This window comes from Haemaphysalis longicornis, unplaced genomic scaffold (genome assembly GCF_048455015.1).
Source record: "Haemaphysalis longicornis isolate Haplotype H1 unplaced genomic scaffold, Haemaphysalis longicornis Haplotype H1 scaffold_3, whole genome shotgun sequence".
Taxonomy (NCBI): domain Eukaryota; kingdom Metazoa; phylum Arthropoda; class Arachnida; order Ixodida; family Ixodidae; genus Haemaphysalis; species Haemaphysalis longicornis.
Window position 1 is genome coordinate 51,719,463 of NW_027526335.1, and position 22,247 is coordinate 51,741,709.

At 46.6% G+C, this 22,247-nt stretch overlaps 1 protein-coding gene across 1 annotated transcript; it reads right to left on the reverse strand.

Annotated features, from left to right (window-relative positions):
* Positions 1 to 9,115: 9,115 nt before the first annotated feature.
* Positions 9,116 to 22,230, reverse strand: LOC144174455 (protein THEM6-like). The gene is made up of 3 exons (XM_077703175.1): positions 21,848 to 22,230; positions 19,601 to 19,812; positions 9,116 to 16,280 (listed from the first exon to the last, which is right to left on the reverse strand). Exons 1-3 carry the CDS (start codon positions 21,990 to 21,992, stop codon positions 16,014 to 16,016), a joined length of 624 nt encoding a protein of 207 aa, XP_077559301.1. The 5' UTR covers positions 21,993 to 22,230; the 3' UTR covers positions 9,116 to 16,013.
* Between the last annotated feature and the right edge of the window lie 17 nt (positions 22,231 to 22,247).

Genomic DNA, 22,247 nt, shown 5'->3' on the forward strand with positions numbered 1-22,247 from the left:
TTCGGCCATATCCGTGGCCGTTCCCAGTGTTGCAAAGCGAAGAAACTGACAGCTAAACTTTACAGTGAATACCGTCTGAAGGGGACGTGAGAAGACGCCTTCATTTATTGTGGATGCCCGAGCTGTTAGCAGAAGGCGAACTGCGGCGTCTCCGAGACGGGTGAGGCATAGCGCCGGTGGTGATCCGGCGTGGCAGAGTGCGAGCGCGATTCTGACGGCTCGGTGTCTGGATTTCAACTTCCGGCCGCGTGACTACTGCCTCGTGGCTCGCAGCTTATAACGATCAGCAGTCACGCGGTTCCCTGCTCCGGCGGCGTGAGTTCCCTCAGCTGCCGCGGTCGAGCTGCTACACATCTATGCCCACACGGTAGCATATACCCGCAGTGCAGGATTGGCCAACACTTCCAGTTTGGTGTATGCTGAGGCATGTGCCAGTAGACCCCTAAATCAGTTACTCAATTACTTCGAGCGCTGGCCCTTCGAGAAATGTATGCCCATACTTAGCATGCTGTATGCATGTTGCCACGCCACTAACGCCTATACTTTTCTGGTTGGTACTGCGCCAAGCGGATCTCCCTGTTTAAAATGCGAGCTGCTCGGCTTGCTTAGCTGTGTGGGTGTCTTCTTTCTTGCTTTTCCATGCTCAGCTACGCATTTCTAAAGAAGCTCATTCAACAAGGAACCGCTTCTTTATTGTGACATTTGGTAGAGGCTCTGAGTAACGGCCATACATGCACTTCGATCCGGAAGACTCCTTCGCCGCTCGTTCGGGCCCAGTGGACACAACGCCCGTCCGCAGGACCAGCCGCCGCATGTGGGGCCTTCAACCTGAGGTCGGCCACCTCGCAACACCAACTCCGTCCGTGATGACCTGAAGGGCGAGCCAGGCCATCCTGCAATCCGGGAATACCCCGCCATTCGTTCTGAATGCTCTACCGTCTACGCACCCCGACATCGTTCCACGGTGATAGGTTTGAAGAAACCAAAGATTAGCTGGACAGCTACGACCGTATGGCGGCATTCAATGAGTGGTACCACTAGCGGAAGCTCAGGATCGTGCATTTCTCTCTGGAAAATGCCGCCAGAACGTTGTTCGAAAACCTTGAATCTTCCATCGCTGCCTTGTGGAAATTTTGGCGGCAGCTGCTCACCATGTACAGCGGCCGCGAAAGGAAAGACGAGGAGGAGCTTGCTCTCCAGGTGAGAGCACAAAGCCGAATGAGCCAGTTGGCATGTTTGTTGAGGACATGGGTCGACTATTTAGGCGAGCTGATCCAAAAATGTCCGAAGCAAAGAAAGTACTCCATTTTATGCGCGGCGTAGAAGAGCAACTGTTTGCGGGGCTCAATTGTACAGTCGGCATCAATTTGAAGGTTATCGCGGGAGCGCCGACCGACCGAGACGACAGTGCGTTACGTGACACTTTTTAGCATGAGCCACAACGAGATTATGCTACGTTTGCTTCTCCCTTGGCTGTTCCAGGCAATGCGCGCACTACCATCAGAAGGGATAACAGCCACGCTCGTTTCTTTTTTCTTTATTCGTTCCTCCCGTCATCAATATACTTCCCACTGATGCGCAGCCTTCTCAGGGCGACTATGTCGGCATGCCGGAACATTCTAGTATAAAAAATTGTAATTTGCTTCCGCAATCCGCAAATGTCGAGGTTATCAAATCGCCGAGAAACAAAATGCGGATAGTCATCCAAAAAAAAAATGAAGAAAAAGAATGGGGCAGTCAGCCCTTGCAGAAGGGGGTGAGCGAATTCTATGCAACAGCCAAGGGATGAGGGAGGGTAGCGTAATCTCGTCTTCACCAATGAAAAAAAGTGTCACGGAACGGCGCTTTCGTCTTGCTTGGTCGGTGCTCCCGCGATAACCTTCAAATTGATCCTGACTACGTGATCCTCCGGGCACGGTGGCTGATTTTAAACGGAAAGCGACCGCAATGGAAAGTGAACTCCAGCAATGGTTTCTCCAGTACTGCCACAGGGTATGCAATACAATGCCAGTATGCAATGCCACAGGGTATTGGCGGTGAAGCTGATCCGCGGGAGCTCATAACCAGTATGGTGCAGGGGAACTAGAACTCCAGAAACTGCATCATCAGCCAGCAGTTGTCGGTATCGCCGACGTAGTCTGTGATCAAATCCGGCAGGTGATGCATTCCTGCGTTTTCACAGAGCACCCCTGCTCCGTGCTGCAAAACCGCGCCGCTCGATGTCATGGGGTGCACCGACGTGCCACGCACAACTGCTCCCGTGGCTCCGCAATTTCAACCTCCATCAACGCAGCGATTTCAGCGCTATTTGAACGGCGCCGCGCGACCTGAACCAACTCAATATACCAGAAAAGTGGCAATATGGCGCACGACGGACAATCGGCCCCTGCGTTATCACTGCGGCGAAGTCCGACTCGTTTTGCACTATTGCCCTTATCGCAGAACGAGCCTACGGGCGTTTTCTCCCGATGCTCCGCGACCGCGTTACAGAGAACGTCCTCACGACTTCTGGCTTCCAATTTGTTACCTTCGTCGCCGCGAAACGACGTGAGCCCAGGTCTCCCTCTCCCCGACGCTTTACATCACCTAGACGGCCGTTCTCCTCTGAAACGTGCAGCGAACGGACCTCCAGTCCCTCCGGGGAAACCATGGACGGCGTCCTCCGGCGCTAGGGCCGCCACCAATCAGGTACAACATCCTCCATGTACTCGACGAACCGATCTAAATCCCGACTCGACTTCGAAGCCTCACCGTGATGACTTTACTCAACTGACTTCACCGATGCGCCATCAGCACTGCGGAATGGTTTTGGCTGAAATTTCAATTACTGTCCATATAGCTACCACTTGACCGCCCTTGTAGACACCGTGATGAGTAGCCACTTAGAACCATGACTGAAGAAGGATATGACTCCATGGCATGGTCGGCAGATTCGAAAGGCCCGTGGCCACCTGGTAACGACAGTCGGCGTGTGCGCGGCCAGAATTGAGATACGCGGCGCAACTTTGCCTGGCTGCTTCATTGTCTTCCGCGAGTGTTCGAAGCAGCTCATCCTATGGCTGGACTTCATTCACGAATGCGGCGCCGTTATTGACCTTCGGGAGTTGCGCATCACGTTCTCGACCGAGGGAACTGCTGAAAACGAGGAGCAGCCAGGCAACACTGCACTAAGTGTTTGCGTCGAGAACGAAACAGTGCCGCCACGAGCTAGCATCATGTTTGTGAGAGTAGAGTGGGGATGTGACGCCACCTATGGGAGCGCCGAAGGTAATGTGTCCCTTTAACTTAACCGATAAGTCTGTGTAGCCCGAGGGCTTGTTGAGCTCCGCAACTTCAGCAATGCAACGTCTAGCGAGAGAAACTGCCATAGCTTGCCTGGACGAAGTCGGTGACTGCGCCGGACAATTCGCACTGCTGGAAATGCGAACATTAGATGAACACACCTCAACAAACGCGACCCCTCAGACGGCTTCTCCTTCGGCTATGAAAGTTGAGATCAACCCAAACCTAACCGAAGAAGAAAACCGCCGACTCCAGAGCATCATTTATTGGTTCGATGACAGTTTTCCTCCGTCGTCGAAGGTTAGGCATACAAGTGTCGTTAAACACCACCCAAGAAGGAGACAACCTCCGTACAGGGTTTTTTCGAAGGAGCGGGAAGCAATTCGCCGTTGAGTCAAAGAAATGCCTCAGGACGACGTAATGTAGCCGTCAACGAGGCCGCGGGCATTACTAATTGCATTAGTTGCAAAGAAGGAAGGCACTCTGCGTGAAGTATAGAAGACTAAACAAAATCAATTAGAATGTAGCGACGACCCATTAAATCGCTTGTGCCATGCCAAATACTTTTCGTCCATCGACTTGCGCAGCGGGTATTGGAGGATCGAAGTAAATGAACGCGACCATGAGAAGACTGCCTTTATTACCCCCGATGGCTTGTATGAATTTAATGTTCTCCAACTTGGCCTCTGCTCAGCCCCTGCGACTTTTCAAAGAACGATGGACAGCGTTCTTTGAGACCTAAAGTGCACTCATGTCTGGTTTACCCGGACAACGTTGTAATCTTTTATCAAACGTTTGACGAGCATCTCGAGCGCCTGCGCGCCGTATTTGAGGCCATTCGACCAGCGGATCTTCCTCTAAAACCAGAAAAATGTCACTTCGCGTTTGGGCAGCTCAAATTTCACGGACATCTGGTGAGCTCTGTGGGTGTCAGCACCAACCCTGAAAAGATGGAAGCTGTAAGCACTTTCACTACTCCCACTGACAAACGCGCTGTACGACGATTCCTGGGCCTTTGGGCCTGCGCTTCGTGGCTAACTTCTCCACGATAGCTGAACTCCTAGCACGTCTAACAAAGGAAGACGTGCCATTCGTTTGGGGCGATAAGCGGTGTAGCGCTTTCAGTGAGATAAAGGCGCGTCTAAAAAGTACTCCTATTCTAGGAAACTTCGACGAAGTTGCGGACACAAAACTGCACACAGATGCATGTAACGTTTGTCCTGGAGCAGTCCTCGTGCAGTGGCAAGATGGTGCTGAACGCTTCATTGCTTATGCTAGTCGTACGCTGTTACGAGCCGTGGTGGATTATTCGACGACCGAAAAGGAATGATATGGGCGGTTTCGAAGTTCCGCCCGTACCTATATGGCAGACCATTTCGAGTTGTCAGTGACCACCACTGTTTGTGCTGGCTCACAAACTTCAAAGGTCCCTCAGGACGTCTAGCGCAGTGGAGTCGACGACTTCAAGAGATTGACATGACAATCGTCTACAAGTCTGGAAGACGCCACACCGACGCTGAGAGCCTGTCACGAGCCCCTTCGCAGAGGGCCCCGATTGACTCGGAAGATACAGTGTTCATAGGAGAGTTAGAAGCATCAGCTCTCGCCACGGAACAGAGGAATGACCCTGAGCTCCAGTCACTCGTTAAGCATCTCGGAGGCCACGACATAAATCCCCAACGGCCCTTTAAGCCCTCCATCTCATCCATTTTCCTCAATGTATGATCGAGGTTCTCTACAAAAGGGGGTCGACCATACCGGAGCTACGAACCTCCTTATAGTGCCTACAACAACGCTACGCGACGACGCTCTGCGTGAATGTCACGACGCGCCTTCGTCTGGGCACCTTGGTTTCACTCGGACACTTGCACGGGTATGCCAGAAACATTACTGGCCGAAGCTCGCTGTGACTGCCAAGTATTACGTGAAAACGTGCCGTGACTGTCAGAGAAGAAAGACGCCGCCTACTAGGCCGGCTGGTTTCCTTCATCCGGTCGACCCAGCGAGCATGCCGTTTCAACAGATTGGCATGGATCTACAACGGCCATTTCCTACGTCAACATCCGGAAACAGGTGGACTGCAGTCGCCACTGACTATCTTACCCGGTATTGCGAAACTGAAGCCTTACCCAGAGGAATCGGCTGAGATCGCATTTTTTTTTTGTCCAGAACATCGTGCCTCGCCATGGTGCCCAGGCAGCTGTCGTAACCGACAGACGCACAGCTCTCACAGCAGCCAACAGAGACACAAGGGAATTAAGTTATAATTGATTATCGCAAAACGACGGCGCATCACCCCCAAACATGGACGTCGATAGGGGGGTGCAAAAGGAGCACTCCCCCCCCCCCCTCCAAGTCACCCCTGAACAATTGCCCCGCATCCTGTCCCTCTTACCCTTCAATAAATACAACGGGTTTTCCCCCCTCAAGAAAATATCATGCCGACGACCATGCCCCCAGACAAACGGGCTCACAGAGCTGCTTAACAAGACCATAGCGGATATGATTTCAATTTACGTCGACGAAACACTGCGGCACGGTGCAAGCTGCCATCACCTGACCTCTTTCTTCTCCCTGTCCTCAGGGGCTCCAGAAGGGGGATGAAGCAGGGGGACTCAAGCACCCCCGCTCCAACCCCGAAAAAAAGCGGGCCCAGCATCCCTGGCTTCGCGCGATTACACAAGTCATGGCTACAAACCGAATGAAAAATGGCAGAAACTCTCAAGTGGAATGGTAAAATGAACAAGTCGCTCTGGTATACACAGCGCTCCTCTTTTTTTTTTCTACAGTGTATGTAGCATCTTATTTTATTTTTAGATGCAGAGCATCTTTTGCTCGGGGCTACGTCCGTTGTCCGTTGGCGTCCGCACCTCTCCTCCTCATCCCCCTCTCCACGCCAGCTGCGCGATAGCGCGCTACTCCCTCCGTCCTCCTATCCACGCCAGCTGTGCGATAGCGCGCTGCTCCCTCCATCCTCCTCTCCACGCCAGCTGCGCGATAGCGCGCGCGTGCGCGCCTCTCCCTCCATCCCCCTCTCCACGCCAGCGCTATATATAAGCGCGTGCACGCGCCGCTGCCTCAGTTGCTTCGTCGGATGAGTCTCGCTCCGGCGTCTGACGAGTACCGACAGTCCTGCTAGCGGATTGGCTGACACAAGTTCAGCCAGCATCAGCCAACCAGTTAACAGAGCCGTTTGTCAGAGGGGAACCATGAGGTGATGCGAAGCATCGCGGAGTTTCCAACAACGTTCACGCGATGTGGGTAACCAACGCAAGTGAAAATAAAGGGAACTCCGCGATGCTTTGCATCACCTCAGGGTTCCCCTCGGGAAGATGGAGTAATTTTTTTTATTGTCACTTTACAAGTGACAATAAAAAGTATTGTAAAGTGGGCTTCACTTCTACACACACATGCATTGCCGGGACGGCGTTTTTCGATCGAGACAATCTTATGTAGACAGTCTGGTACCGAAATAGGAAGGTTCTAGAACTTTTTAACCAAATGTCTGGATAAGACACTGTGTATCCCTATGAATCACTATATACCAACCCTTTAAATTTGGCTTCAGTACAATTTAGAAGGCGCATAAGGCCGTATATTAAACACCTTTAAACCTTTAAACTCAGCTTCACTACTATACGCAAATGCATTACCGGCAAGTTATTTTTCAGTGGCAATATAAGTGCCTGCTAGCAAGGTACGAGACCCCACGACCTTTTCTTGTATACCTCCATAAACACCTCTGTATTCCGGCCTATGGAGAGTCATACACGACGTGCTTTTAGAGTGAACTTCACTATACACACAAATGCAATACTGGGAAGATATCTTAAGAACTACTGACACGAAATTTCCGTGTTTTTTTTTTCTGCTGGTATGGGTGCCTACCAGCCCAGTAATCATGAAATGGCACATTCAATAGGTCGAGCGCCTCGTAAATAATTACCGTATTTTTGCGCATATAACTCGCACTCAAAATGCGAAAATTTCAGTGGCAAAGTGGGGGTGCGGATAATACGCGGGATTTTTCCTTTAGTGCAGCTTCGTGGCAATGCGCGTTGTGCCGTGAAGCTCCCACGCAGTAGTACTAACTAAGCCTTCCAAGGCAGCGATTGCGCAAAACCTACAAGGACAAGAAAAAAAAAAAAAAAAAGAAACAAGGACGCGTGCACTCTAACAACTGAATTGTGACTTTCGCCTTGCATTCAGTGTATTCTACTCGCTAAATATAAGCTTTTTCTATCTATTTAGTATATGATGTGTTGCTTGAGCAGAAGCTTTGGTGCAACCTTTCCTGTATCAAATGTGCGGGCAATACGCGAGGACTTTTTTTTCTTTTCCGGCAGGCTGAAAGTGGGGGCGTGGATTGTATGCAGGAGTGGGTTATACGCGCGAAAATAGAGTATTTACATACAGCATCTTTTATTCATGTCAGTTTCGGTATGGTCCCTAGAAATATTTCTAGGGACCGTAGTTTCGGTTTAGACCAAACGAAGACCGAGGCGGCCGCCATGACAGGAGGGCACTCATGACACCACTGACATCACTGTTCTCGTCGCACTACGGTCGGTATGGACTTACGCGCGCGCACGCATCCTGACCAGTTGTGGTCCCACACGCCCGGGCAGCATGACGTGAGTCCCGAACTGTGACGCGTTACACAAGGCGAAACTGCACAGTGCACACGCAAACAGCAACAGCGCGGTGGCTATGTCACGGAAGCCGTGACGTCGTTAGTTTGGGGACGAGGCGCACTTCGCGTCATGCCGATGCCGACAGGGTACTCGTTCTGAGGTGCGCGCAAAGATTAAAATTGATTTAAAGCATGTTATACTGAACGCCTACGGTTGAAAATTCCTGGGAGATATCTCCCCGTATGCAAACGAAGCTTTTTACCCAGTTATCCCAGCTTCGAAATTTCGCGTCAGTAGCCGTTTGGGGGCATTATAAGAAGTCTAATATCGAAGTTTGATCGCTTAAGGACCTTTTATTAATACCTCCACAGTACCCTGTGTATGCTTATGAGGTGCTGCACTTTATACACCTTTAAAGTGGGCTTCATTGCAATGCAGAAATGCATTTTTGGCAAGACATTTTTAGGGGCAATATACGGAGTCTGGTTTCAAAGTATGAAGGCCCTGGTGCCTTTTGTTAACAGCATTTTGTTAAACGGTGAAAGCGTGACACATTAGGCATTACACCTGTTTCCTTGTTGACTCCACGCAGAGATGCCTAAGCATTTAAAAATAACTGGAGAGGTCCCAATCGAGTGAGGCTCCATACGAGTCATTTTACTATTATATGTCCCATCTGCCAAGGCTAATTATTATTTGCTTTCTAATTCACCTTGTTACCGAGGGAATACTATTGTTAGAATTTTGATGTTTATTATTAGGGGGATAAATGATTGCTTTCTCGTGATCTCATAATTTTATTGCGTGAGCAACAAGCGGGGCATGTTGGGAAAATTTACGCGTCGACCCGCATCACTCTGTAATAAATCCAGCAACACAGGAGCACAGAACGAGAGTGGAGAGAGTCATCCATCTTCGAAACCTATCGCCTATCAATGCAACACTCGTGCCATTGCCAGGGGGATGACAAGCCAAAGCACGGCTCGCCAGCTGCTTCTGCCCTGACAGGTCCATAATCTCCCTCCAGCAGGCAGGCTCTGGGCAATTTGGCAGCTTGCCTCTGACAACCTTTGACCTTAAACAGCAGTCACAGGCAATATCAGCATAGAAATGAACAGCTATGCAGTTGATGCAACACATAATTTCGTTTATCATCAGTTTAGTACCGTGATAAAATCGAAACACAATGACAAGCAGTGTGAAAGTAAATTTTGCTTTATTAGACACGTAAAACTCCCATCGCTTATTGTGCGTATACTCACTGCCACATACGAACAGTACCAATATCCTAAAAATACAACTTAAAAATACAACAAGATTATCACAGAACGCTTTTATATTATTAACCGTGCTGTTCTTGTTGGTGTGCTACAGTAACGGAGGTTTCTCGGCACGGGAGTAACAAGGACAACATTCACACAATCTCTAATAACAGACACCCTGGTCCTGCATAGGACCAAAATGCCAACACGCACGAATGAAAACTCTTCAACTTGAGCAAACACTCTACATGTCCTAAGAGTGGCACAATCATTTGTTGCACTGGCCAGTTAAAAGCAACCCGTGGAAATGGCCAAGGAAAAAAAATATGCAAATCTTTAGGGAGCCTCTACCAATGAAGCCGATAGCCTTATGAATAATAGGCTGAATGGTGGACGAATAACTACCGATCCATACAACCAAAAGTTCCCTTAGCTCCTTCCTGGACTAATTTTTAAAATTCTTTAAAAATTGAAACGAGGTTTATTGGATCCAGGTGAATGTCATACAACACAATATATGGAAAGAGGTCCCAAAGTAAACACTGTAGTGGGACCTCTTGTTAGTAAACGCGAGCACTGATATAAAAAGGCACAGAAAATGCAGTCCCACGTACAGTAGCAAAGGTGAAAAATTCGACAAACAAGGCTAATAAATAATATAAGTTTGTGTGACAGAAATATTTTCGGAGACACAATACATAATTATATGGTGCAACATATTTCCAGATTGGTCGGGAAGAACATAGGTGTAATAATGAATTTTCTAGGTAATCACAGCAAAATATTACCGGTTGCAGTAAATATTACTGCAAACAACAACAAAAAAAAAACTGGCCTCTTATCTGCTCCCTTTGCTGCAAATATCATCACAAGATGATAGCCTTCTGCAACCCCTGTCACATAAATGCCCCTCTTCTCTCCACCACCCACCTGTCACACTCTTCCCCTCCCATCTAAGACATGGTGAGGTTCGCTCAAGTCAATTCAATTTTCCCACTTTCCACTGATTGCGGGCCATTTATTGTAACTTTTCATTAATGTTGTATTTGAAACACCACCCCGAGGTCGGGGCTCCAGGCTAGCCCTTTTTTGGATTGTTTGGATAAAATATTGTTTTCAACGAGTCTTTATTATTTGCTATCACGAAAATCGAGCAGCCTTCTCTTTTTAACCAAAGAACACCGCATTATCACCTGTGCATTGATGTTTTGCCTCAAATGTTTCCTTTTCCTTTTTGCTGAACAATTTATTTTTATTTATTTATTTTATTTATTTACAATACTGCTAGCCCTTGCGGGCTGTGGCAGGGGTGGGAGGTGAACAGGTGAACAATACACACTATTAGGCAAAAAACAAGTCCAGCCGTCGTTGAAAGTCCTGTGAGGATCTACATCCTGTAAACACCTCGGGAGGAAGCGCATTCCAATCAACAATAGATCGCACTAGAAACGAAAACTTAAATACATCCACCCGTGGAACATACGCCTGCACAACAAATGAGTGATTGGTACGAGCCGACACTCGCCCTGGGGGGCGCAGGTATATTCCGGGATCCAGTTTGTAGTTTGAAGTTTGTAGTTTGAAGTTTGTAGTTTGCAGTTTGAATGTTGATAAGTATGAAGTGTGTCATTAGATTTCGTCGTTTTGAAAAGCTATTGCCCATATACCTTTTGTTCAAGTATTTTTTTTTGCTGGAAAGCTGAAACAAAGGATAGGCAAGCAGACATAGATACATACAGACCGACAAAAAATTTTCGGGTTAAAGTAGCCCAAGAAAGACTATCGCCTTTAAAAAGAATGCCGCACTGTGCCGACCCATGGCCAATGCTGAGATATGTCCAGCAAAAGAATGGGCCCCCATTGTATAAGGCAAGTGCAGCTGAATATGGCTACAATTCAGATCTCCCAAAAAACAGACGAAAACCTCGCAGGGCATCATCAAAGGAGCTAGAACTCAGTACAAATTGAAATGACACTTATTTCTTAGAGGAGTGGCAATAAAAGATGGACAGGCACAAAAAAAATTGTGGTAGGAGGACTGAAACAACAAGCAGCTATCAAAGTTATATACAAAGTCACCTTAATGCAAAAGTGTATGGATGGCGGATGTTATACCTGTACAGTTAAAATCTGGGACTGTCACCCCAAAACTGAGACCACATTTTCAAATGGGACAACTGTTCAAAATGAGGAATTAAGTTGACGAAGAGTGGCTGGATAAAGGAGCAGCTCTTCTAGCTGAAACCCCTTCTCGCTGGAACCAACCACCGTATATTACCAGCTGAAGGGGAAAAAAAGGAAGAAAAAAGCAATACTACCAACACAAACACCAGTTCAAGCTGCATGGTGAAAATGAGCATAGCTGAAAAAGATTTCAAACAGTATTGGGATAAGGACAACTCCCTGAGGAATGCCTCATCACTGTTGACATTGGAGACAGACAAGAATGATCATATCGCCAGAAAATAATTTTGCACCAGTTCAAAGATTAAAAATTCGCAGCGCAAGGTGAGCTGGTGTTTTGCTTTGGTGGCAGCCACCAGCCCTTGAATTTTCAGGGCTTTTTAGAGAACTCCAAGCAAATGCCAAAGACCGTGTGAACAGCCTCCAATACAGGCTGGGCCATCTAGATTCCAGACCTAGAAGCTCATTGCATGCGCTGCTCATGTGCAAAAATTGAGAGTACAGCCTGTTGTTTAAGTAAATACCTACAGAATGGATTGACCCTTTACTAATTAAGTTAAGCCTTTTTAACACCGCTGCACAGCTAAGCAGAATGTAAATACTGGCCCTGAGCTTTCACGTCACACATAGTGCCCTCCATTGGCAATAGCTGGATAAATTGTCATTACCAATGAGAGTTACATCGGCCCACCAGTTTGTGAACTGGTTCTTGTTCTTGTTCTTGTACAGCCAGTTCTCCAGTTCTTGTACAGCATGGAGGAAAGAATACTCTTTCCTCCATGTTGTACAGAGACTAATGAAAAAAGATCTCAATGCTTTCTCCTTTTCTTCCCGTTTGTAAGTATCATGAAAACCACATGGTTGCCAGCACAAAACTGATTGATTGTGGGGTCTGATGAGCCGAAGCTACCCCTGGGTGATGAGGCGCGCCGTAGTGGACGGCTCTGAATTAATTTACACCACCTGGGGATCCTTAGCATGTGCTGAAATCTCGAACACACGGTCATTTTCGCCTTTCATTTCCATCAGAAAAGCAGCCACCATTGCCAAGATCGAACTCGCATCCTTGGGCTCAGAAGCATGCCTTAGCCACTGAGCCACCATGGCAGGTGCCAGCACAAAACATTACCTTTAGATTGTTTATACACAACCGACACATTGCTCATAGTCTGCTTTTATGGTCGTGTTCTTTGAGACAGGAACAAGGAAAGAGTTACCAAGAATTTCGTCAAGACTGGAATAAAGCAGTCTAGTATGCATTACAGGTCATTTAACAAGCCACAAGCTCCGGGCCCTTGACACTTCAAAATGTTTCTACTTGCAACTTTCTTTTACCAATATAGTACAGGTTTCAGCTGCATTTCTTGTATCTATGACACATATCGTGCAAAATGATAGCCACCGCCTGACCTTGTGTGAAGTCACTGGCCAGTGCAGCGCCCGGTATGCATGGATTCAGTGTAGTGGAAAATATATGCTGGCCCAACTGCGAAACCAAAAATGACAGAGAAGAGGCATAATAACACCACATTCATAATAGATAGCTTCCACTGACGTAATTGCAGCTGCCATATTGGTGCACTGTGTGCACGGTGGAAGGCTGTGAACCTATCAGCTGCTGTTATCTCTAATAATATCACTGCGAAAGCTGAAAGCAGTGCACCAGAAAGGGTGATGGTGATGTCATGTGCGAGCCGTGTATAGTGGCCCAATTAATACAAAATCCTTAGTCGAAAATCCGGTGTTCCTGGCAAACTGACGGCACACAAAAGTGGTTAACAGCTCAAGGGATAAATATAAAAATTACTCCCACCTCCCCTTGCGGGAACCCCTGTGTAGATGCGACGCATACGGGGTTCCGTTGTTGTTTCCGTTATGTTGATTCTCCCATCGCGTGAAACGTATCGTGAACCCCCTGCCGCGGCTATGACACAACGTGGCGCGGCTATGACGCAACACAATCCAACACAATCCACTTTAATCCAATCCAATCCAATCCAAGCCAATCCAATCCAATGACCCTCGCGAGAGAGTGTTCGCTATCGAAGAGGAGAGGGGGGTGAGCGGCAAAGAGCGCAGCTCACGCGGCGAGGAGAATGGGGGAGGGGTGTGGACGAACAACAACGCCGTATGGAGGGACAAGGCGAGTGAATGAGATGCAGTCGCATCTAAAATTAAGGAAGCTCACACCGACGCGTAGGACTTGAAGGTAGCGAAACTGTACACAACCTTTCCGACCATCACGAAGGTTTAAGTCCACGATTGCACCCGATTTGCTTCTTCTTCGCTGTTGCAACGACCTTTACTCCATCACTGTTGCTATAAGTGTGAGCCTTTTCATTTTTTTGGAAGTGTTAGTCATTGGGCATCACCTTGGAGAGGCGTATGCTATTACGTGTCTTTCTTGTTTTGAACAAGTGTTGCCACAATTACGGCTAACGTTGGAGTTTTTTTTTTTTTTTTGGCCAATTTTGGCCAATTTTGACCAATCTTTTTAAGTGGGTATGCATGGCTTGACGAGCGTGCGCAGAAAATGCTGGGCGGTCGTCACTAGGTACGCACACATGAGCACTGGGCATTTTCTTGGTTTTGTTAACTGCCGGGCGGCCGCCGCAATGCCCGCACTCATGTGCGCGTGCTTACGTGTGCTCACTGGGGGATTTCTTGGTATTTTTAACTGCGGACACGAAAAATTATGATTTGTTAAGCAGCTTCAATGTTAAAAAGCAGGGCAATTGAGTTGAAAAGAAAGTTGGGTAAATTTGGGTCTGAGTGAGATTTAAACTTGGGATTTTCGGGATCTTCAGAATGCGGGACTAACATGCTTCCCCGACAGTACACCTCTGTGACCCTAGCTGATAAGAGGTGGACCACGTGAATGTGTTCTGGCCTTCGAATCAGAAACGCACATTTGAAGCATGTGCCGTCACCTACACGTGTGACGGAGCCTGCTAATTCGGGAAGTAGCAATTAGGAAATCGGCAAAGTACGTTCCTGTTTCGTCTTTGCTTGGCGATGCAAATGTTCCACATCATAGTAATTAGGAGAAGACGAACAAGATGGAAAAAGAAAAGGATAATGACAGTGATTAGAAAACATGTTCAGTCACTGGACACTCATGCTTTCGCAGTTACTACATCTAAGGAGTGCTTAGGCGTCCCCGTAACATTATCATTATTGTTACCATTATGAGCCACAATAACACTAAATACATTGTGAGAACTGACGATGCAAAAAATGTTTGCTCTGCACGTCACAAAGTTCTGTACCTAGTACTGAATGGTAGGCTCAGCTTGTATATATCAGAACTTGCATGATTGGCAGAGAAAAAAAAACAAAAAGAATGTTTATGTACTACAGCAGGCCTTTTTTAACAAAGCACCGTGTGTTCTAGAAGCCACTAGCACATCCACACTTTATACCCCTACGTCCCAGTTACTTTCCTCCCTTTGTCCTTTTTTGTGAAATAGCATCCAGTGTAATTCAAGAGAGCAAGTGTCAAATGGAACTCTTTTCCTGGTAGGCTTATGCGGTTAACAGACAATTTTGCGGAAGAAACCAGGCATTGTACGATCAATCACAAAACAAGTAATCCTGCCCTTTGCTTTGAATAAGCCATTTCAGGATAGTCTGTCTCTTTTTTTTTTAACTATTAGAACAACTTAACTCCTGTGCATACCGGCTAGAAAGTATCTTCTATGGCAGTACCAGGCTCCTAAAATGCTCTCGTGGTGGCCTCTAGAAGGAATTGACATGAACTCGAGTAAAAATATGAGTTGAACGACGATGCTAAACCCTCAACTATGGCCATAGCACGCGGTGAATCACAATGTGCTTCAGGAAGCCTTTCCTACTAACTGAGAAAGATGTCGGCGCACTAGCTTCACTAAGCAGCTCCTTTCCTCTACATCAAAACACATAGCAGCGAAGTTGCCTGCGGGGAATTTACAACGTTAAGGTGTTAAACAGTACCTCCGCAACGCTGCTTGCAAAATTGCTGTTTTTTTCTGACCTACCTTATTAGACAAATAATAAAACCTACACCAGTGTCACACTCCATTTGCACTAAACTTTTGAATGTTGATGCATTAGCCTGCCACCATGCAGGTGAGACACTTGTCCATAGCAGTGACCCAGAGCTGGTGGCACCCAATGTGTGGCACAATAGCTGGTTCCTACCAGCAGGATCCAGCTTAGCTGCACGGTAATAGTAAGATGTGCAACTAAATAGAGTTTCTCCATACAGCACACACAAGCTCCATGAGTATGTTGTATACTACAAAATGCTGTGGAACAAAATTCCAGACTTACAGGTGAAGCCAGACTCACCCTTTAGGGTAATCAATCAGCCCACGTGTTTTCCGACGTGTGCTTTGATGTTGTTCAGGCAACAGACATAGTCATACTAGATGATGAGCTCGCAGCCCCTTCTAATTATTTACACTCTGATTAAATGATTGCATTAGGTGCACTTCATGCAATTTGTCACAAACAAAGGTTGCCATTGGTCTTACCTAATTTTCAAGCGTTCATGACATGCCGGAAATGGAACCCGAGTTCAGTGCATAATTGAGGTATGTGCCGATACGGCTGCTAGGCCCACATTTGCAACACTGTGGGTCAAAAGTTGGCGCCTTTTTTTTCGTGGAGTTCACTGCGAGCGTGTCGCGGTAAGCAACCTATCTCTTTCGGCAGCGAGCCTGTCACTGTTTGCCCTGTTGTAGTCGATAAAGTGCTGGACTTCGGGAGGCACAGTAAGCGGCTGGGCAGATGCGTCGACAGCCAACGACGTGAGCAGGTCAGCCAGCCTTCCGTTGACCAGGGTCATTTTTACCATGCACGTTGCGCGAATAAAGTTGTCCTTGAGCGTGATCAACTCCTGTTGAATGTAGATTTCTTTGTCTTGCCAGTACACAAGCTATGGTAAAAAGAAATAAAGGAAGAAAGAACAAGACCCGAGTGAGAAATGTGCCCTTCTTCTGAGTGCTGTGTTTGTTCTTTTCTCATTCATCTACAAAAATGAATGGGCCACGGTTCTCCCTGCTTGCAAATGTGCCAAAGGCCCCTTTTCTACAGTTCTCACCTAGAGGATGCAGCTTCAACGCCATGCAATGTCCGATTGTATATAGCTTTTCTATCTCACAACCATAATGTTTGGGATGGGTAATCCATTCCACCCTGATGTGGTGGTTTATTAAAGTAGAAATCACGATGACACGCATAATGACAGCTAAATGTACTTCACAAAAAGAAATCACGTGAAAACAGACGTGGCTTCAACATTGTACATTTTCCTTTTCATCACGCAACAAAAGCAAGACACAGGACTGACTAGGGTGGCAAGGCTTGGGAAATATCCCACTGAGCTAATTAAAGGAGATGAGCGAAAAATAATCAAGGATGTATGCTTGCTTCTACATCAGTGGCTGGTGAATGTAACGAGTCCAATAAAGCCAGTTGGTTCTTTACCAAGCTAAGTGCGCACAATGAAGGGTACACAGCTAAGTGCAAATGGTGCTAACGAAACGAGTTGTTGTAACTGAAAAAAGGCTCCCTGATAAACACAACAGAGATAAAAGAAGAGGACAGAAGAGGAGTATAACAGCACATAATAGGAGCTGCAACAGAGAGTTACGTTTCTGTAAAGCAACACCATTAAACAACGTGAAGCATGTGGCCTGCACTTTCCGTCAGAACAGCCCAGCAGCTGCAACTAAGCTAGACAGAGGAACGTTGCCCATAAAACTGGCATACAGATGATTTTAATTGAAAGGACGAATCACTCTGACAATACGTCACATGTCAACACCTCATTCCCTCTCTGTTGTGAGGACCCCTAGCATACACTAGCTAACTTTTTGTATATGGAACTGGACATATTTAAATGCCAGGAGCAAAGCATAGATTGTACATCTAATGGAGGCACTCAGGAGCTGATAAAAAAAAGCAAGTTACCACTGAGATACTTCTCTTCTTCTTTGCCAAATACATGTAAGCTCAATGAAATGGGAACACTGCAATATGATTGATTGTGGGGTTTAACGTGGCGATACTACACAGGCGATGAGGAGACACGCTGTAGTGAAAGGCTCTGGATCAATTTTGACCACCTGGGGATCTTTAATGTGGGCCGAAATCTCGAATAAACGGGCGTTTTCGCTTGTTGCGTCCATCAGAAAAGCGGCCGCCGCGGCCGGGAATCTAACTCACATTCTCATGCATGCTCAGCAGCACAATGCCTTAGCCACTGAGCCACCACGGCGGGTAATATTGCAATATGAAAAGGAATGGCATATCGCAAGTTACCCTTCGTTCCTTGTAGCTCAGTAGATGAAGTTGTCACTGCCCGTATTTTTCAATGCAATGGGCTCAAAAGAGCTCCTTTTGCAGGCATTAAACAAGTTGGACGTACTATTTTAAAAGCACTAAGATTACTTTACGTCCATTAAAACCCCTGGGTGCCATAAAATTTTGCCCAAGCTATCAGAAACGCGCATCTTTAATAAAGGACAAAACTACGACTGACCATTGAAACCTCCAGAGCATAATCTTGGACCTCTATCAGACCTCATTTGGTCTTAATAAATTTGGACGACGCTAACTTTTTGAACCCAGCCTTTGTTTGTGGCTGGTGCTCAGTTTATCCTCCACAGACCCATCTTTCAATAGATGTTTAAGAAGAGTACGTACACAAAGGGAAGAATCAAGCTGAGAGAATGAATATTTGTTTTTATAGTCCCGTGCCCAAATTTTTCTTTAATGCTACTGCTCACTCAAGTCGTTTTGGGCTAGCAAGAATGTCGCAACAAATTAAACCTCCTCCACGAAATGGCCCAGCTAAGAACACTCCGAAGCAAACCGAATTTTCAAGTATTGTGCAATACGCAGAAAATGTGAATACTCCCGCTTGAAGTAAGCGATGTTTAAAGCAGAAAATCTCACGCAGTCCTGCGACACTTGACAAGTAGAAAAATCAAAACGTGTGCTAAGTACAGTTAAACCTGGATATAGCAAAGTCGATAAAAATTCGCAATTTTTAGTTACATGCAAGTTTTCGTTACATGCAGGTTTCGAGTTAAAAGGCTCGCATGAATGAAAAAGAACTGAAAACAAAATGCCAGACTTCAGTGATGATGAAGTCACCCTTAAAGGATTCATTTCATGGTAAAAAAAACTACGTGATTTGCGCCTGCCGCTTTCCCACAAACTTGCCCGTCACGGTGGCTCAGTGGCTAAGGCATTGTGCTGCTGTGCACGACGATGCAGGTTTGATTCCCGGCTGCGGCGGCCCGTTTTCTGGCGGAAACGGAAAGCAAAAACGCCCGTGTGAGTGAGATTTCTGCGCACGTTAAAGATTAATCTGGTCAAAATTAATCCGGAGCCCTCCACTACGGCGCGCCTCATCACCTGCGTTGCGTTGGCATGTTAAACCCAACAATCAATCAGCTTTCCCACAAACTTAGTCACTACACGGCACTCCACCGAATCAAGGTCACTTTTCCCCATATTCACAAACGTAACTTAAGTATCTCTTTTGCTTTTTGACACTCTTCGGTGCCTTAGCCCATTTCAAGGACCAAACTTATGCTGAAAGGGCGCCTTTTCGTGAACTTGATGCTCTTAGCAACGCTCAAAATTATTGAGAGGGTGCTAGCTGGGATACTGTACCAGACGGCGATGTTCTTCTTTGTCGCCGGCGGAGACAATGTTTAAAATTGTAAACACAAAGATTTTGGCTTTCTCGCAGCACAACACATCAGTGACTAACATACACCACAGATGGCAGTGGAGACTCGCGACTACACACCGTCAGGCAGGCCTAGCACCTAACCAGCACCGCACTGACACTGGAAACGCTCAGTATAACCCAGTTTGTGGTGTGGGTGAAGTTCGCTGAATTAGTGCATTTCTCCAGCCGACTTTTCGGAGAAAGTGCCAAAAACAATGAACTATCAGCGTAACGAATTCGTTACATCAAGGTTATCCGTTGCAACGCCTTCAGGTCTCAAACACATAGGTTTCAATGGGACTGGCAATGGGGAATTGAAAAACTTCGTTAAATCCAGGAATTCGTCACATAGAGGTTCGTTGCATCCAGGTTTAACAAAAATGCAGCATCAGAAAAGCTACCAGCAGCAGCACGCATTGTTTATGTCAGTGGTTTTGTACAGTGCACTAAAGAAGTATCCCCTGTATTGAAGGAAACCAAAAAGGGAACTCGAATGCTGGTGGCCTTGCCTTAGTATGAATCTCGAAGGCTTGAAACAGGGAAACGGGTCTTCGGTAGCGGACCACTTGTGCGCTGATGAGAAAGTGGGCATTTTGCTTCCTCGCTTTCGCCCACAATTTGTTCTTCAGCCCGAACGCAGCTCGTCCAATCTCGAAGGCTTGAAGGTATTTGGCATTGTTCATGTGCAGCATGTAGTCCAGGTCACTAAGCATGCACCTGCCTGCAAGGCAACGGCACGAAAACAGGTAACACGACTGGGCTCTTAATGTCTTTATTGGCTACAGCATAATACCAAAATGTTGCTGCTTTTAAACAAGCATGAAAGGCTCAATAACCCCTCGTTTCAAATGAAAGATCACAAGTTTGAGAAATCCTTTGGCTTTTTTGATGCCCCCTTATTCACCCTACAGACAACTGTTTCTTACAAGCTGCTGGCTATGGGTCCAAGTAGTGTTTTGAGTACATTCCATTATGCAACAAAGCAGAATAACTTGATTGATTGATATAAGCCCGTTAAGAGTGAGAGAAGGCAGGACCTCTAGCTTGCAACTTTCAGCTACCTTGATAGAAATCTAAACTGCAACAAAGCCTCAGGTGCTTTGTTGCAGTTTCGTTGGTGCTTACTAAGCTGAAGTTCGGATATTGGGAAGACTTGCCAGATACATTCATTTATTTTACATTTACATGTTGCTGCATTGGTACTATTTTATGTTTGCAGAAAAAGAAAACACATAAGCAGGTTCCACAACTTGTATTTCGTCATTTACAATCGGTGACATCACAAGTCGTGGTGCGGAAAAATGTACAGGGCAACGATACGTGTTTTCACACATTAAACAACTACAACTGTCACAAATGTTCTTGGCAAAGAGAACGTCAACATAAATTACTTGATTATTTTCACACAGTCACATTAAGCATAGTTTATTTAATGACTGTAGATGGAACTGTTAAAGATTTTTTACACAACCCGAACAACATTTTTAGAACTGCTGGTGCTCGAACCAAGGCCGTTGGCATCAGAAACAACTTTACCATCGCGTCCTGTATTCTACAATGTCAAACGCCTTGCGCGCTTCCAAATGGGAGTGAGTGGTACGCCTGCAGTGCCCACATGTCGTAAGGTGGGGCCCCGAGCTGAACCAGGATCACCCAGCCATAACTGAATTCAAGAGCAGCTTGTGTCTGGTTGCCAAGGCAACTGATGTTTGAGATTGCGAAAGTAATGGCACTCGTGCCACTGCTAGAAAACTCAGAGCTGCGACGGAGCACATTTCGGCAACGTTGCCGCTTTCCACCATGCGTCGTGCCAAGATGAACCGGTCATGTGACTAAAGTGCTGGGAAGGCTACCGATTGGGGGAGTGGCTGGAATAGAAGGGCTTGGTTGGCCAATATGGGCTGATGCGTTTGGCGTTGTAAAAATACAGGAGGCGATGACTCTACCTTGAGGTTACAGAGGCCGAACAGATAAGGTGGAACTAGTTGGGTGGAAGCGACGAGACACCCAATTTGTTCCACCTTATTCGGGCATATTAAGTTTTCTCACCCAGCCATGCACAGCTGGGTGAGCCCCAGGGTTCTGCAAGCCCCAGGGTTCCAACGTCGGCGCTAGAACATGTCGAGTACATTAGGAGTAGCCCCCAAATATTAGAAATGATCACAGACTTCTCTCTAAAAACTGCTCTGTATAAAATAGTTTAATGTCTGACCGATTACCCTTCTAGTCATCCTGGCATAAACGAACACCGGTGTGCTTCCTCCTCTCCCCACCAACCATAAAGTGCTGCCAAGAACTGATCCGGACGCCCCCTCACCCACAGCGGAACGCCGAAGTATGCGTGGCGCCAACGGGATCTTGGGAGACACCTACTCTGATAAGAACACTTGAACGTTGTACGCACCTATTACAGATGATTCGTGAACAGCTGTTCTCTTCTCTTCACTCTTCCCCGCACAAGCTTTTTAAGCCTCCTCTCTGAATTAATGTAGCCTGCTTCGTCGTGTGCATAGTCTGCCATTTGTGCTTCGGATTTTTTTTTTTTTTTCATCAAATTTCTGGCTATGATAATGACATTTGCACTTAGTCGCGTAGCAAAATGAGGCCTCCTTATCTGTAATTTTGGACAGCTCACAACTGTTCAGCGCTGCTCCGTACTTTATTTGCCCATCAGTTTTGGAACTGCTCCGGATAGGCAAGTCATAAAGATAATATACTGATAACAGTTGATCCATTGACAGTCGAGAACAACTCACCTGCCGTAACGTCAGGCTCCAAGATAGGTCGCCTCAAGTTCTTCCATCGCAGGCAACCGGTTATTAGTAGGGCAATGTTTCGTATGAAGTAGTTAACATCAAATAAAATGTACAGGACTAATAAAAGCAATATAAGGAATGCCATAATGGACTTGGAATATTCCTGAAAGCGAAACTGCCACTGCGCGAAGTGATATTTGATGGAACGCTTGTTTTTTTAAGTTCACCGACCGCCTGGGCTTTATTTCTGGAATCTACACTCTACTCGTCAGGCTCACAAAAGGAACATAGTTGCGATTTGGATTTCATGCCAGGGCAATCTGAATTTTACAGACCCACCAGACCCGACCCATTCATTTTCCTCTAAGCACGTTCCTTTTGGATTAGACTGAATCCTGGA